Source organism: Narcine bancroftii, chromosome 2 (genome assembly GCF_036971445.1).
Source record: "Narcine bancroftii isolate sNarBan1 chromosome 2, sNarBan1.hap1, whole genome shotgun sequence".
In the NCBI taxonomy this organism is placed as follows: Eukaryota; Metazoa; Chordata; class Chondrichthyes; order Torpediniformes; family Narcinidae; genus Narcine; species Narcine bancroftii.
In genome coordinates this window covers 79,283,770-79,301,473 of record NC_091470.1, presented here as the reverse complement: position 1 = coordinate 79,301,473, position 17,704 = coordinate 79,283,770, and the positions used below count along the sequence as shown (strand labels likewise).

General features: G+C 43.3%; 1 protein-coding gene across 15 annotated transcripts in view; it reads left to right on the top strand.

Moving 5' to 3' along the window:
- Positions 1 to 17,704, top strand: part of mta1 (metastasis associated 1) — a 166,994-nt gene that overhangs the window by 142,052 nt on the left and 7,238 nt on the right. For 7 of the 15 annotated variants that reach the window (XM_069917205.1, XM_069917203.1, XM_069917202.1 and 4 more), the window contains one exon: positions 8,140 to 8,291. The exons of 3 other annotated variants lie outside the window; for them this stretch is intronic. In XM_069917205.1, coding sequence (XP_069773306.1) covers positions 8,140 to 8,291 — 152 coding nt within the window. Of the gene's footprint in view, positions 1 to 5,084; positions 5,170 to 8,139; positions 8,292 to 17,704 lie in introns of those variants that run through there. 5 more of the 15 variants (XM_069917211.1, XM_069917206.1, XM_069917207.1 and 2 more) reach the window with 4 other exon arrangements.

Here is a 17,704-nt window from a genome sequence, read left to right as displayed (position 1 = left end):
TTGAAGAAGACCGCAGAGCCCACCTCACTGACAAAAGGCAAAGGAGGAAAAACCCAACACCCAACCCCAACCAACCAATTTTCCCTTGCAACCGCTGCAATCGTGTCTGCCTGTCCCGCATCGGACTTGTCAGCCACAAACGAGCCTGCAGCTGACGTGGACTTTTTTACCCCCTCCATAAATCTTCGTCCGCGAAGCCAAGCCAAAGAAAAAGAAAATAGAGTGAAGAGGGCATGGCCTGGGTGGTGGGGGTCTTTGAGGATAGAGGCTGCTTTTTTAAGATACGCCTCATGTAGATGTCCTTGATGGAGTGAAGTCTGGTGCCTGTGATGACGCAGGCCGAGTTAACAACCCTCTGGGGTTATCTCTGTCCTGAGAGTTGGCGCCTCCATACCAGGCAGTGATGCAACCAGCCAGAATGCTCTCCATCGTACATCTGTAGAAGTTTACGAGAGTGTTCAGTGACATACCAAACAGCCTCAGACCCCTCACAAAGTATAGCCACTGGCGAGCCTTCTCTGTGATTGCATCAAAGTGGAGATGTTGACATCCAGGAATTTGAAGTTCTTTACCCTCTCCATTACTGAGCCCTCGATGAGGACTGGGTCGTGTTCCCCTGACTTCTTCCTGCAGTCCACAGTCTTTACAAGGTTGTTGTCATTACATCATTCAACAAGCTGATCTATCACCCTATGTTACGCTTCCTCATTGCTGTTTGTGATTCTGCCAACAACTGTGGTGTCATCAGCAAATTTGTAGATGGCATTGAAATTGTGCCTGGCCACACAGTCATGGGTGTATAATGAGTAGAGCGGTGGGCTAAGCACGCATCCTTGGGGTACGCCTGTGTTGATGATCAGTGAAGAGGAGACTTTGTTTCCAATTTGGACTAACTGTGGTCTTCTGATGAGAAAGTCAAGGATCCAGTTGCAGTGTGGGATACAGAGGCCTAGAGTTTGACCATCACTGAGGGGAATAATGGTATTGAAGGCTGAGCTGTAGTCGATGAAGAGCAGCCATATGTATGAGTTGCTGCTTTCTACGTGATCCAGAGCTGAGTGGAGAGCCAGAGATATTGCGTCTGCTGTGGAGCGATTGTGATGATAGGTGAATTGCACTGGATCCAGATCTTTACTTGGGTACGTGTTAATTCTGGCCATGACCAGCCTCTCGAAGCATTTCATCACAGTAGAAGTTAGTGCTACTGCGCAGTAGTCGTTGAGGCAGCTCATTCTACTCTTCTGGGGTTCTGGGATGATTGATGCCATTTTGAAACTGGTGGGAACCTCTGACTGGCACAATGAGATGTTGAAAATGTTCGTGAACATTCCGGCTTGTGAGTTGACGCATATTTTCAGTACCCTGCCAGGTACGTCATCAGGGCCTCATGTTTTGACGTCATCCTCAGAGACATATCACAGGGTCCTCAGCCTTCAGTCTTTTCAGGGATTCCAGTGGACATTGTTTGGTTATTCTCAAAGCGAGCATAGAAGGTATTCAGCTCATTGGGTAGTGAATCATTTCAGCCATCTGTAGTGTTTGCCTTCGCTTTGTAGGCTGTACTGGCCTGGACTCCCTGCCACAGCTGTCATGTCTCTGTCTCTAGTTTCCTCTGGAATTGCCACTTTGCTTCGGAGATGGCCTTCTGCAGGTTATACCTGGACTTCTTGTAAAGATCTCGACTTTGTTGTCTAGTGAGCTGCTTATCTGAATTTCATCAACTAAATGGGTTCCCTTGTGTCATTGTGTAGTGGCAGGCACCTATTATTCTTGTCAAGTGCCAGGATTCCTTCATCCTACACTAGATTCTGTGCCACTAGGGTATGTCAGACAAAGGCTTGCTGTTGCATTATTTCACCACGTCGTAGTTTGGAAATCCAGAGCACGAGAAGAGAGCCAACAATAAAAGTCACATGTCACAAGGAACATTATAGATTCTGCCTCTGGAACCTTATCCAAGTGCCTGATCCAGTATTATTCTGAAGGCCTGCAAAACTCCACTGATTGCTTGTCAAGAAGAGCATGAGGAGGAGGAAGAGGAAAAGAGATCACAGCATAGGCAACCCTGTCTTTCTGAACTTAATATGAACAGTCTATTACTGACAGGTACTAGAATGACATGTTCAAAGGTTCAACCACCCTTACCTTTTCTCTGGTCTTTGTGTTGTGTGCCTTTCCAACAAATTAAGATGTATGCTTTTGTAACTTTACTCGTCATATAATAGATAAAATAAAACAAATTACTGGTAGTCCAGATCACTGATGCCCATCTGTCCTGATGCTCAGGTGATGGTGGAATGCTGACCTTCAGTGTAGGAAATCAACAGGCCATGAACAACAACCTCAGCCACTTCACTCTGTCATCATGTGTCTGAACTGCAGCAACCTGCAATGGTTGCTGGTAGTTAACAGCAGGCATGCTAATGGAACAGTGTGTCTGGTGTTGAACTGTTCTTATCCTGAGGCAGGCTGGCAGATTTACATCCGTGGATCCATTTTCACTCCTGGAGAAATGAATCAGCAGTCCTGTGAGTAAGTGAGACTCATCTGGGCATCCAGGAGGCCCCTATGAACTGTGACATCATGAATCAGGGTGAGTGTCTGAGTGGAAGATAGAGCAGGAGTCATGGCTTTGATCATCAGTGGCTTTCTCATTGGTTTAACACGTGTTGAAAACAAAGGCCTCCACAATGTGCACTCATGCAGAAAGAACCAAACTGGAGCTGCATGCTTAACTCCTGCATGCATCCAATGGGAGATGGGCGTTTCCCTGAACCAAGCTCACAATTGAGTTGTACCTCACATCCTCCCTGAACCTGGTGCTGATGCCCATGGAATTTTACATGATCTTTGCAGAGCGCCGCAAAGTCTTGGCAGTTGTGCTGAATGCAGGGAAACCATGGGGCTCTGATTCTGAAAGGCTTCGGTAGAAGTTGGAGCTGAGGTCTGCAAACAATCTGTCAAAGCTGTCAAGGACCTTTAACAGTTTTTAAATGTTTCTAACATTCTTTGTTTACATAAGCCTGTGGGCCTTGTTCTGTATTCTGCCTCATTGAAATCCTCATCTCACTCCCTCACAACTGATTTTGTATGACCCCCTTGTCCTACAGAGGACTGGCACCTGGACTATATTCAGCTCTACTCAAGTGAGGAAGAACTCTCCTTGGATATTGCCTCCTATCCCAACTGCTGAAATGCACACAAGTTTCTGTATCTTACCTGAGAGTTTGAGTGCGAGATCAATTACAGCCAAGCCTTCATCGCCCCATGATAGTTTGTGGTTCTGAAGTGGAGAGTGAACCTGCTGTGGTGGGAGTAAGATGAGAAAATACGGGATATATTGGCACAGGATCTTCACCATGCAACTTTCCAGTGTTTCTAAGATGGAGGGGAGAACCAGGAAGGAAGAAAATGGCCTGCACATGTCCTACCTCAAGAATACCCCTTCCTTTGCTACAGGAAAATGCTGACATGCTTGTCCTACTGTCTGTCAAGTTCCAGGAACAATGATATTTTACCTTACTTAAATGGGGCAACACGGTTGGTGCAGCGGGTATCACGTTTACAGCGCTAGTAATCATGACCGGGGTTCGAATTCTGTGGTGTCTGTAAGGTGTTTGAATGTTCTCCCTGTGTCTGCATGGGTTTTCCCCGGTGACTCCGGTTTCCTCCCACCATTCAAAATGTACCAGGGGTTGTAGGTTAATTGTGTATAATTTAGCGGCATGGGCTCGTGGGCCGAAATGGCCTGTTACTGTGCTGTGTTTCTATTTATTAATGTATCCATTTTAGGAGAGAGTTTGCAGTTGAATGTATTTTCAGTTCACTGTCCAATTCACCAGAGTGATTCCAGAGATGGCAGGACTGACAAATGATGGGTTACACTCATTTGGAATTTAGAAGAACAAGAGAGGATCTCATTGAGACATAAAATTCCCACAAGATTAGACAGGTTATAAGGTTGTTCCTGATATTGGGGATGTCCAGCATGGGGCCATTGTCTCAGGAGAAGGAGGAAACCTTTAAGTCTAAGAGGGCTGTGAACTTGTGTGACTCCCTGCCACCGAAAGTTGTTGCAGCTGGTTCATTCGATATATTCATAAAGGAATTGGATGTGGCCCTTATTGGCTAAAGGGATAGAAACATAGAAGATAGGAGCAGGAGTAGGTCATTCGGCCCTTCAAGCCTGCTCCACAATTCAATGAGATCATGGCTGATCTTAAAGTTCAGTACCCCGTTCCCGCCTTCTCTCCGTAACCCCTAATTCCCTTATACTGAAGAAATATATCTAATTCTCTCTTAAATATATTCAATGAACCTGCCTCTACTGCTCTCTGTAGCAATGAATTCCACAGATTCACCACCCTCTGGGTAAAGAAATTCCTCCTCATCTCAGTTCTAAATGATTTGCCTATTATCCTCGAACCATGGCCTCGGGTTCTGGACTCCCCCACCATTGGAAACGTCCCTTCCGCATCAATTCTGTCCAGTCCTGCAAGAATTTTATAGGTCTCTATGAGATCCCCTCTCAATCTTCTAAACTCCAGCGAGTACAATCCCAAATTATGCAATCTTTCCTCATAAGTTATTCCTGCCATTCCAGGTATCAGCCTGGTGAATCGCCTTTGCACTCCCTCCATTGCAAGAACATCCTTTCTCAAATAAGGCGACCAAAACTGCACACAATACTCCAGATGGGGTCTCACCAAGGCTCTGTACAGCTGCAGTAAGATATCCTTATTCCTATACTCAAACCCTCTTGATATGAAGGCCAACATACCATTTGCCTTTTTAACTGCCTGCTGTACCTGCATGCTCGCATTCAGTGACTGGTGCACAAGAACCCCTAGGTCTCTCTGCACTTCCCCATATCCCAATCTATTGCCACTTTCTCTCCTATGCATTTCAATTTTAACGTAGGGAATGAGAGGTGGAAGGGGTATGGAGAGAAAACAAGTCGCATAATCACCCATGATGGTATTGAATGATGGAGTAGGCTCGAAGGGCAGAATTGGCCAGTCCTGCACTGGTTTTCTTTGATTCAAAGTGTGTGACATTCTTAAACTCTTCCATCTCACATGCAGCAGGGACAACTGCAAATAGGGACGTGCCAGGAGCAGGACGAGGAGGTGCTATGGAGTGGAAATGGGATTTAATCTACCCAACAAGGTACCCCCATGGGGAACATTATGTATTACCTTTGCCTCTCAGAAAAGTGGTCAGTTTAACGTCTTGTGACTGCTGCTCTGTGTGAAATTTGCAACCAACATCAAATCCTCATCAAAATCAGAATTTATTGTCATGAATATGCCATGAAATTTGTTGTTTTGCAACAGCACCACAGGTGCAAATATTAGTATAAAGGTTAAAAAAAATAGTACAAAAGAAGAGAAAAATGAAGTCGTGTCTGTGGTTCATTATCCATTCAGAAATCTGAGGGCAGAGGGGAAGAAACTGTTTTTATACTGGTGGGTGATCATCATCAGGATCTTGTACCACCTTCCTAAGGGTAGCCATGTGAAGAAGGCATGACCTGGGTGGTGAGGGTCCTTGAGGATAGAGGCTGTTTCCTCAATGCAATGAAGACTGATGCCCATGATGGCCCTGGCCGAGTTCACAACTCTCTGTAGTCTTTTCCTCTTGTATGCATTGGCACCTCCATAGTCGATAGTGATGCAACCAGTCAGAATGTTCTCCGCAGTGCACAGTACACCTGTAGAAATTTGCAAGAATCTTTGGTGTCATACCAAATCTCAAACTCAAGCCCCCTTCATGATTGCATCGATTTGGAGGCCCCAGGACAGATCTTCAGAGATGTTGGCACCCAAGAATTTTAAGTTCTTAACCCTTTCCACTGCTGACCGCTCAGTGAGGGCTGGTTCATGTTCTCCGACTCCACCCAGCCCCCCCCACCCCTGAAGTCCACAATCAGTTCCTTAGTTTTGCTAATGTTGAGTATGAGGTTGTTACACTCAATTAACTGATCTATCTCACTACTGTACACTTCCTGTTTGCAGTCTGTGATTCTGCCTACGACCATCAGAAAATTTGTGAATGGCCTTTAGCTTGCACCCAGCCACACCATCATGAATATAGAACGAGTAGAGCAGTGGGCTGAGCACGCATCCACGAGGAGTGCCTGTGTTGATTATCACTGAGGAGGAGACGTTTCTGATTTGTACTTATAATTTCTGACGAGGAAGTCAAGGATCCAGTTATCCTCTGACTTACCATCTGCAGTTGTATGTATTCATGAGGGCAGGATGAGGAAGGTGGGTAGACTTACAACAAGTAAGTGAAACTGAAGTTCACAGCAAATGAACCTGTGGTTGCATTATCAACAGCTTTGGTGTTGTCTGTGGTTTAAGTTAATCTGTGGGATGTTTTAAGTATGTATCCTTCTCAAGCATGATGTATTTGAAGCTGTATGGTTGAACAGTTTTTCATGGCCCTTTATGAATAGTCTAAAACAATAGGTGTGGGCAAAAGAGTCAACCAGACAGTTCACACCATGGGTTTGACATCTCCACTGACTTCAGAAAGTTGTGTTTGGTGATAGAAATTTGCCACATGCATATTTGTAAAACAATACCTTGTATTCTGTCTTGACAATCACCAATCAGACAGATTCAACATAGATTTCTCCAATTTCTGGTAACCACCCCGCATTGTTCTCTTAACACCACCCCCCACCCCCCAAGTCTTGCTTTCCTTGTTCTCTCTGGCTTGATTTCTCATCTTCTTTTCCTTCTCCCCTCTCTACCTTCCACTCACCCACACCTTCCCCCCTCCCACCCCCTTCCTTCCTATTTTCCTCTGTCCACTTCCTCTTCCTCCTATAACCTAGCTTCCCCATTTCTTCCCTCCCCCCTACCTGCATTCACTAATCACATGACAGCCATGCTCTTTCCACTCCTTTATTTGGTTTTCTTCCCATTCCTAATGAAGGGTTGCAAACCAAAACTTTGACTATCTATTGCCTTCCATGGATGCTGCCTGACTCACTGAGTTTCTCCAGCATTTTCTATGTTGCTCGAGTTTTCCAGCATTTCCAGTCTCTCTTTACCATGGAAATGTAATTTTCTATTTAATTAAATTTCACACCACTGGATGGCAGGGTTTTCTCTGGGTCTGAGGTTATTCAGTTTGAATGTTGTCCTGTGCTATAGGACAGTACATTTTCAGGAAGAATCAATTAAAACCAAGTGCAAGATCATCAAGACTTGTACATTATCTATAGGTAAAAGTACGTCTGATGAGTCAGTGTCTGGAAGAGGCAAAGGTTCCTGTTTTGTTCATGGACATGACTGAGTTTCCAAGAAATGGATGAGATGGGGTTATAGAGTGGGAAGAAAACATCCTCAGCACAGAGCTAATGGAAGAGAGAAAGCACACACATCAGGGTATTTAGAGCTTATGTGAAATTAAGAATTGATGTTTGGATATCAACCCCACTGTGATGATATCATGACTTTATCAAATAACCCACGGGCAAGAGGGATTGCAGCTGACCTGTACTTTCAAAGGTGCAGCTGACCTGTGCTTTCAAAGGACCACTGAGTGGTGTGGGTCAAATGTTGCTAAATCTGACAAATATAATGAACTTCAGTGAAATCTGATGAATTTATATAAAAGCTTGTGAGTGCCAGCAAAATCCTGTGGACCTAGAAAGTTCAGTGAACTTAGGCAGAATTTGATGAATTTTAACATGCTCTGTTTCTGATCCCCTCCCCCAAGAGCGAAACAAGATCCATTTGGAATTGGAGACTGGAGCACAACTGAAATTGTAACCAGAGACTGCTTTAACTAAATAAAGAGTGTACAGAATCAAACAAGAGTCCCTTTTCATGTTACCCAGTGGCATTGAGGAGGGTGAGGCGGGGGTGGAGTCTTCTGAGCAATTATTGGGCTTCCCAATGAAGAGTTAAATGTGGAGATAGGAAGTGCCTTATCTTCCAACACCTTAACTCTGCCCTTTGTTTGGATTTGAAACAATAATTCTTACCAGTTCTGATCCACCTGATGGTGTTTGAGTTGTTGTAGGACATAATATTTCTGGCTCGCAGACTAAAAACATCTGGAGGCCATTTTATTTATTTTTCCCAGTTACCCATACTATTGTCCTCTGCCCTCCTGCAGGGACCTGCTCGAAACTCTATAGTCAATGGGAGATCTTACCCGGCCAGTATCAGAGCTCCACGAGCTGGTGTGGTGCCACCAGTGAAGTGTAGGCAGCTGAAAAGGATCGATGCCCCTGGTGACGTCTTTTTCATGGCAACTGATGAAACCAGGTAAGACCTCTCAAGGTTTGCAGCCCCTCATCAGATTAACAATGATTCGATGCCTCACAATACACAAGAATCAAAATCCAGAGGCCAACAACATTATGGCCCCTCTCCCAAAAGGGCTGAGCGTGGCTCATTGTTTAAGAAAAGGATGAAGATTTTCCCCTACCACCTCTCATTCCCTACGTTAAGATTGAAATGCATAGGAGAGGAAATCTAGAGATGAATAACTACCTGGTCTGTGGATTTAATCTCCTGGCAACATTCTTTGATACCTACAACTGTATAACTGCTCCTATTCCTTTATAGTGTACACTTTGGCTTGTTGAAGTCCAAGAATGGCAACACCATGATTTTGATGGTGAATGCAGTGCAGAACAAGAGATGTCTCCTGCTTAGCATGGTTTGCCCATGGCTCTTAATTAATGTGGCTGCAAGTTTGGGACTGGTAGATGTGAAGTTCAAGTGCAACTGAAGATTTCCCAGTTTGGAGAGAAAGAATAATGTACGATTTGAATATTAACAAAAATGAAAATATGGAGGGGTTTCTACAGAAGATGGTCTTCGGAGCAATAGAGCTTGTTTTGTTTCAAACACTCAGTTTCCTTGTAATGCCAAGATGAGCTCTTAATATCTCTGGATATGACAAAGCAAAAGCAATCTTATAAAGTTCTATAATCGATCATGCAAAGCTGGACATGGCAGCATTCGAGTGTCACCATGCAGCGAGATTCTAGGAGGTTGGCACACACTTAGCCACATATTGAGTAAGGGACAGACCATTGAAAGGAGTTGGTGCTAACTTGGAGCGGTCTACTGAAGTGATGTCATTCGCCAGGACATCCAGAATCTTTATCATACTGCTTGCCTGTTGTGAACTGAGTTTGAACATTTTTGTGAGTTACAAGGAAGAGGCTTCAAGATGACTTGGACAAGTTGAGGGTGTGGACAAATTTCAGGCGGAATATTATCCACTTTTTAAAAAATTACAGAAAAGCAGAGTATTATTTATTTACTGTGTATTAAAGAGGTGCACCATTTATTAAAGAGGTGTTGATATACACTGGGATCTGGGTATCCACTGAAAACAGTGAGGAAGTCAAATGGTATGTTCACCTTCATTGCGGGATTTTTCAAGTGTAAGAGCAAAGTTGTCTTGCTACAATTGTACAAGGCTTAGAGAAACCACACTTGAAGTATGTGAATATTAAATTGCATATGCTGCAAATCTGAAATAGTTGGAAGCATTCAGCAGGTCAGGCAGCTTCTGTGGAGAGAGAAAAACAATTTATGCTTTCAGTCCTGGAAGCGAATAGCCTATTCCTCCAAGGTTTTCAACTTGATTTTGAAGCCATCTGTATGAATTTGTACCCTACCACAGTAACTGGGGAGCATAATTCCAGAATAATTTAATTAATTTAAACATCCACCATCAATAACAGGTTTTCATGAAATCCCAACTGATTAATAACCATTTCTTTGGGAAAGAAATTGGAGGTCCTTTCCTGATCTGGCTCCATTGTAGCCCAAAACCAAACTCAAATTGAACCCAAGTAGCCCCTCAGATGATCCAGCAGCTCAGCAATTCCCACAATCCACAAACAAATGAGTGGTGGAAGTTGGATTCTAGGAAGAGGGAGGATTGTTGAGAAAATTTACTGCTTCAAAGCTGGGGTTACGCTTGACTTCCTCTGGATGCTGCCTGACATGAGTTTTCCAGCACATTTGTGTATTGCTCAAAGTTGGAGCTTCTGGTAATTAATTTTAACAGACTTTTAGTTCCACCATTTAAAAATTACAGCAAAATAAGGCAGTGGTAATAATTTTTCTGGATGTTTGAGTGTAACTGTACAAGACCGAGTGCCCATGTCAACACTGTACAAGTGGATTCAAGATTATTCACAATGATATACAGCTAGGTATTATTTCACAGAAGTGCTGAATATACAATGTTCAGCCTGAAAAATTCATGGGAGTGTAATACTGCCATTCTTTCATATTAATTCACATTATGTGCTGCTATGCTCTGTTGTTTGGGAAGGTTAGATTTACTTTTCATTAGAGAAAATGCCTGTGACTTGGTCTCTCTGCTGCTTGCCATATTTTCATGGCACAGGCATTAAAGTGGCACAGCTCCTTGAGTTGCTACCTCACAGCTCAAGTGCCCTGGGTTTAATCCTGACCTCTGGTGCTGTCTGTGTGGAGTTTGCACCTGCTCCTTCTGAGTGTATAGGTGCTCCAGTCTCCTACAACATCTCAGAGGATGTTATAAATTGTCCTGAAAGTGCAAGTGAGTGGCAAAAACTGAGACAACCTGGGGAGAACAAAATAGGATTGATGCAAGTGAGCAGTTGGTGATTGGCATGGACTCAGTGGGCCAAAGGGCCTGTTCGTTCCACATGAAAGCACGTCTGGTTTAATTTCCAAAGTATCAAGTTATCAGCAACAATAGTCTGTCTACTAGCCTGGAGCATTCAAGTTTTGGGCTGGCAGTTTGAATCAATGAGGAGCTGATTGCCATATACACAAGTATAACGTAAGTGTTATTTGCTTTTGTACCTGAAACACACAACACAGAGGACAAACTTCCAGTGTTTACCTTCTTTGTGGGACAGAAGTTGAGGGGATCGGGGGAGTCCCTCAGCCATCACCAGACCTTCCACCCACCAGTAAATGAAGTCCCACGCCAAGCACTGGGAGTTAAATCTCCCACATCATGTCCTCCTCTTCCAGCAATCAAGGCTCTGCCGAGTTCATCCTGGCCCTTGGTTGCCTCAGTAAGGATTGGTATCTCTGACTCAGTCTAGGGTGGAAATGGGAGATGTTGGAGAGGAGATTGAACGAGAATCTGAGAGGTGGTTGGAGAGAACTTTCATTGAGTGTTGATCTCGTGGTGGAGTGCTTTCTTGTGGTGGGTGAATTGGGCAGATTTCATAAAAGGATGGAGTTTGTCAGTGAAGCAGAGCCTGTTATGGCCACAAACCATTGGGAGGTCATGAACGGGAGGCCTGTCAGATGACTTGTCCATTCTATCTCGAATTCTCCACAAGGATTGAACCTTGTTTTTTTCCCACCCCTTCCTGTTTCTCATCCAGGCAACATCATCACCCAGAATGTGGATACCGGGTCCACAGGGTGCTCGCACGAAAGAACTGACTTCAACTACAGTCTTGGTTGGATCATTCTTTAATCTGCAGATTGGGTTACTTTCATTCACCGCTACTACTGAAATGCCACTCAGGAGTTAGTGACAAAAGTCGTCCCCCCCCCCGATCAGCTACAATACATTCTTTTTTATCCTGATCCGTAGCACACTGAATAAAGTTACACCAATCATAAAAGACCTCATCTTTTTATATCCAATAGTTAGTTCCTCGCATATACAAAGTATCTCTAAGTTAGTACGCTTGCTGTATAATATTTTACCAGTCATAGGACCGCAGCTTATCAATGCTAATAGCTAGTTTCTCGCATATGCAAAGTCTCCGGGTGCCAATCAGTGCAGGAGCATCATCAGCATGTGTTCTATTGTTCATTCAAATGCTGCTGGGACCTTCATTGCTTTCAGACATATTTTGTGTGTCAGTTTTTTGCTAAATTATTTCTTCTGCTGTTTTCCCATCATATTGTAAAGCCCGACTACACTATACTAGCCCCTCGCTCTACCTACAATTTAGCCAACTTCCTCAAGAACTCAAAAGATCCACCTTTTTGCTGAGAACAGCCAGCTCTCTAATTGTTTTCAAAGCATCCCATTGTCCAGCCAGGCTCCACCTGCCTGACTAGTATTGGCCATCTTTGCGTGCTATGTATCTGAGTTTTAGATTCTTGCATCACTTGATTCAACTCTGCCTTAGCTCCTCTGCTGAACCCCAACTCCATGCTTGAAGAGTTTTTGATCTGTTTGAAACTGTTGAAACATTGGGGCCAGATCAGGGAAGGATCTCCAATTTCTTTCCCCAAAAAAATATGTAGTGCACTTGCCATAACAAACCCCCATAAATGTAATAATGGCCAGAAATCTCTCTTTGGGAGAGGATGAAGGATAATGATTGGTCAGGTCACTGGGGAGAAGTATCCTGCATGGTTGGCATAGCAGTTATCGCATGGCCTTTAGAGCGCAAGCGATTGGGATTGGGATTCAAATCCCACGCTGTCTGCAAAGAGTCTGCAAGGACATTCTCCCTGTGTCTGCGTGGGTTTTCCCTGAAGCTCGGTTTCCTCCCACCATTCGAAATGTACCAGAGGTTGTAGGTTTATTGGGTGTAAATTGGGCAGCATGAACTCATGGGCCAAAATGGCCTGTTACCATGCTGTATATCTAAATTTTAAAAAATTAAAATTTAATTTAAAATTTAAAAAATCATTATGAATCAGTTGGGATTTTGTAAAAACCTGTTAGCTTCGTTATCATCAATATTGATGCTGGCTTTTTAAATTAATTAAATGAATCTGGAGTTATGTTTCCCAGTTACTGTGGTAGGGTATGAATTCATACAATTGCCTTCAAAGTCAAGTTGAATTGTTTCTCTTCCCACCAATACTGACTGACCTTCTGTGCATTTCCAGTATTCTCTGTTTTGATAACAGATTTCCAGCATTTGCAGGATTTTTTAAAAATTCCATTGCCATTAGTACCTGCAGAGGCTGTTCCCTCTTCTTGCACCCTTTGAAATACTGAGCTCCTCCAAAATTCTTCTCCCTTTCCAGTCGTATTTTCCCATGTTCCTATTCTTGCTGGCCTATGTTCAGATTTGGTATTAAAATTATCATTTGTACTCAAATCCTGGCATAGCATCCCCTTCCCTGCATCTGCAATCTCTCATCTCCATCTGCTTCCAAGATCAACACACACTTAATTCTTGCCTCAGCATCTCAGATCTGCAGCAAAAGGAGGGAAGCTGCTGCAGTTTTCGTCAGTTTTATTTCAGATGGAAAGGATGTCATGATCGGACTTAGAAGAACTGCAGGATTCTTCTCCCCAGTGTCCTGACCAATAATTATCTTTCATCCTCTCCCAAAGAGAGATTTCTGGCCATTATCACATTTGTGGGGGTTTGTTATGGCAAGTGTGCTACATATTTCTGATGTTTTCACAATGTTTCACTCAAATATTTCTCTAGTTGTGAAGTATGTTTTGCATATCTAAAGACAGTAAAATATATAAGAAAAGTAGATTTTTTTTTAAGATAATGGTTTTCAAAATCATTAAGTTTGTAATAAATAATCTGCAGATGAGAGACTAAGGCTAATTTGCGGAAGAACTAGGAGTGAGGGGAATTGTTTTGGCAGTGAAATCTGGAATGCACTATCTAAAAGCGTGTGAGAAACATTTAACAATGTTGTTCTCAAAGAAATGTGTTAACTATTTAATGAGAAATGTTCTACCCACATGTTGAACAAGCAAGGAAACAGGACTAATCAAAAAGTTCTTCCAGAGGGCTGACACTGCTCAGTAGAACAATGGCTTCTCCGTGTTCTGATATTTGATGATTCGGTCATCCTCGATTCCATGCTCATCTATGGAGACCTTTCCTTCATTTGTTTGAGCCAAAAGCACCATCTTCTTCAAAATGTCTTGTTTTGTTGCTTCCCTCCTTGAAGATGATCCCTTTGGTTCACGTGTGTGATCATCTTACTTTGTATATGAGAGCCATAGTCATACATCATTAAATTAGTCTCTTTGGCTCACCAAAGTACCTTGGCCATAAGTCTTGTAAGTAGCTTGGTGTTCACATTTTGTATAATCACTCTGAAGTGCTTTGATATGTGCCATTGTGTGACACAGGTGTACATTGTTGAATCTAAACCTTCAAATACAAAAAAAGTCATGCCATATGTGCTGCATATTTCTGATGTGTTAACAATGTTTCACTCAGCAGAAGCTGAGATGGATAAATATTACCAACGAGAAAGCCAGAATGCTGGCTATGCATCTTAACGATGGCGACTTCCCAGAGTCACATAAAAATGGTAGCCATATAGAATTATATAAGTCGAGGGCAGAAGGAAAAGGAGTGCCTCGTGGTCCAGAATGAGAAATATCTAAGAACAATTGGGAAAGCTCTTAGTGGGGGACAGTCGGTATTCAGTCATTGTCTGTAGAGGGATCATCAACATAGGAATGATTGAATAATAGGTCTTGGTTGAAGAACAAAAATGGGACCTAGATTAAGGAACAAGATCTGGAGGGTATCGACCTCTGCATTATTACCCATATCAACTGACTTTGGGTGAAGCAAATAAGGAAGTTGAGGATGGGAAAGTTGATAATAGGAAATAAACTAATGAATAAAAGCATTAGCTCAATGGGAAAGAAGCAACGGGAGCATTAGTAATTTCTAAAACAAACTAAAAGAATTGAATAATTGTTGAAATCTGTTCATTCTTTGGCTTGGCTTCGCGGACGAAGATTTATGGAGGGGGTAAAAAGTCCACGTCAGCTGCAGGCTCGTTTGTGGCTGACAAGTCCGATGCGGGACAGGCAGACACGGTTGCAGCGGTTGCAGGGAAAAATTGGTTGGTTGGGGTTGGGTTTTTCCTCCTTTGCCTTTTGTCAGTGAGGTGGGCTCTGCGGTCTTCTTCAAAGGAGGTTGCTGCCCGTCAAACTGTGAGGCGCCAAGATGCACGGTTTGAGGCGATATCAGCCCACTGGCGGTGGTCAATGTGGCAGGCACCAAGAGATTTCTTTAGGCAGTCCTTGTACCTTTTCTTTGGTGCACCTCTGTCACGGTGGCCAGTGGAGAGCTCGCCATATAACACGATCTTGGGAAGGCGATGGTCCTCCATTCTGGAGACGTGACCCATCCAGCGCAGCTGGATCTTCAGCAGCGTGGACTCGATGCTGTCGACCTCTGCCATCTCGAGTACTTCGACGTTAGGGATGAAAGCGCTCCAATGGATGTTGAGGATGGAGCGGAGACAACGCTGGTGGAAGCGTTCTAGGAGCCGTAGGTGGTGCCGGTAGAGGACCCATGATTCGGAGCCGAACAGGAGTGTGGGTATGACAACGGCTCTGTATACGCTTATCTTTGTGAGGTTTTTCAGTTGGTTGTTTTTCCAGACTCTTTTGTGTAGTCTTCCAAAAGCGCTATTTGCCTTGGCAAGTCTGTTGTCTATCTCATTGTCGATCCTTGCATCTGATGAAATGGTGCAGCCGAGAAAGGTAAACTGGTTGACCGTTTTGAGTTTTGTGTGCCCGATGGAGATGTGGGGGGGCTGGTAGTCATGGTGGGGAGCTGGCTGATGGAGGACCTCAGTTTTCTTCAGGCTGACTTCCAGGCCAAACATTTTGGCAGTTTCCGCAAAGCAGGACGTCAAGCGCTGAGAAACACACAAAATGTTGACATGCCTTGATAGAGGGTTTTGGCCCGAAACATTGGCTGTCCTGGATACTGTCTGATCTAAGATTTTCCAACTTTTTTTTGTTTTCTGCAGTTTTCCAGTGTCTGCATTCTCTCTTGTTTACTCTTAACCACTGGAGGCCAAAGGAAAACTAAAGTATGTTAATTCATTAAACTATCAGAGAGAAATTTATGAGGTAAAAACAAAGCAGAAGGGCCGGTTGACTTGGGAACCTCCATGATAAAGATCATCAGTTTATTGTCATTCATATTATACAACATACATATTCACTAAAATTCTTACCTGCTGCAACTGAATAGGCATATTTCATCAAGAGAAAGGTATACATTAAATTAGAAAGAGACAATAAATACAAAGAATTAATCTTCTCATTTTTTATAGTGCGAGTAGAACAATTGTCATTACAATAATGCAGATGTTTCTTTTTGTGGGGTTGAAGCAGTCCAGGATTAGTCTAAGAAGGGGAGATTCAAGAGCCTGACAGCTATTGAAAATGAGCTGTTCTTGAACTTGGAAATGGTGGTCTTCAGGCTTCTGCCCAAAGTTGTTACCAGGAAGATGGGGCCCTTTTATCATGCTGGCAGCACCTCACATAGATGGCCTCGGTAGATAGAAGGTCAGAGCCTGTGATGGACCTGGATATATTTGCTGCCTGCTGCATTTCTGAGTGCTCAAATTAGCAAACTAGGCTGTGATGCAACCAGTTAGTGGACAGTACTTTGCCCAGTAGTTGGTTGATAGAGTATTTAACAACAGAGGTTTAGAACCAGGGACGAAGGAAGGTGACTTGGATGCCTCAAGCTCAGGTTCACCACTGGACCAGACAGGAAGCAGTGTGTCGGAGGGGGTGGTGGGATCCACACCTTAAGAGGCACAGAAGATGGTGCACTGGAGGAGGTGTGGCATCCACAGACACTCAGCATCTCTGAAGGAATTCTCATTTGCTTCTTTTTCTTGATAGTAAAGTGTGGGCGGAACTGTTTTGCATGCCTTTAGGTCCAAATAAAGGAAAACAATTTTTGTGTATTTTGTGTACATGACAATAAATTGAATCTTGAAGTGGTTGCAAATATTTCATCCCTGAATTTTGTCTAGGTTGGCACAGTTAGTGTAGTGGTTAGTGCAACGCCTTTACAACGCCAGCAATTGGGACTGGACTGCGGTTCAAATCCCGTGCTCTCTGTAAGGAGTTTGTACATCCTCCCTGTGTCTGCGTGGGTTTCTCCAGGGTCTTTGGTTTCTTCCTACTCTTCAAAAAAGTGCCAGGGGTGTAGGTTAATGGGGTGTAAATTGGGTGGCATGGACTCATGGGCCAAAAAGGTCCATTACCATGCTGTATGTCTACATTTAAATTTTTTTAAAAGTGATGGGCTTTCTCTTTCTTGAGATGTTTATGAAATTGTCTTTTCCTATTTGAGAGAGATGGGGCAAAGTCGGTCTATGGAGTCTAGTCACAGATCGGCCATGAATAGCAAAACTGGCTCATGAATGAATGAGATTTATTGTCATGTACATAAGTACTTTGCATAGATGAAAGTCTTACTTGTTGCAATTATATAAAACACAAAATTATAATTAAGGTACCATGAAAAGAAAAAAGATAAATAAAAAAAGAGGATAAACGAAAAATGTAGGTTGAGGCCACTTACAAATTGGAGAAACGTCACCTTGTATTTTCTCTCAGCTGTCTCCTACCAGACAGTGTCAATATCGACTTCTCCAATTTCCCTTAATCCCTCTCCCAGTTTCTCTCTTTCCCTCATCCCTCCTTTAGCTCCCCACTTCTTCCCTTCCTTATTCTTCCAATTGAGAGCTTTCTTTCATAACCCTCTGCCCTCTCCTCCAATCACATCTCAACTTCTTTTTCTTGTACTCTCCCACTTGTAGCCAGTGCACCTCTCCCTCCCTCTCCCACCTTTTTAACTAGGCATCTGCATGAGTTTCAACACTCCCGATGAAGGCTCAGGCCCAAAACTCAACTGCCTTTTGTGTACTGAAGAAAAATTTGTTCTGTCAGCAATATAGATAGTTCTTTAATGGTCTTATAGTAGCAT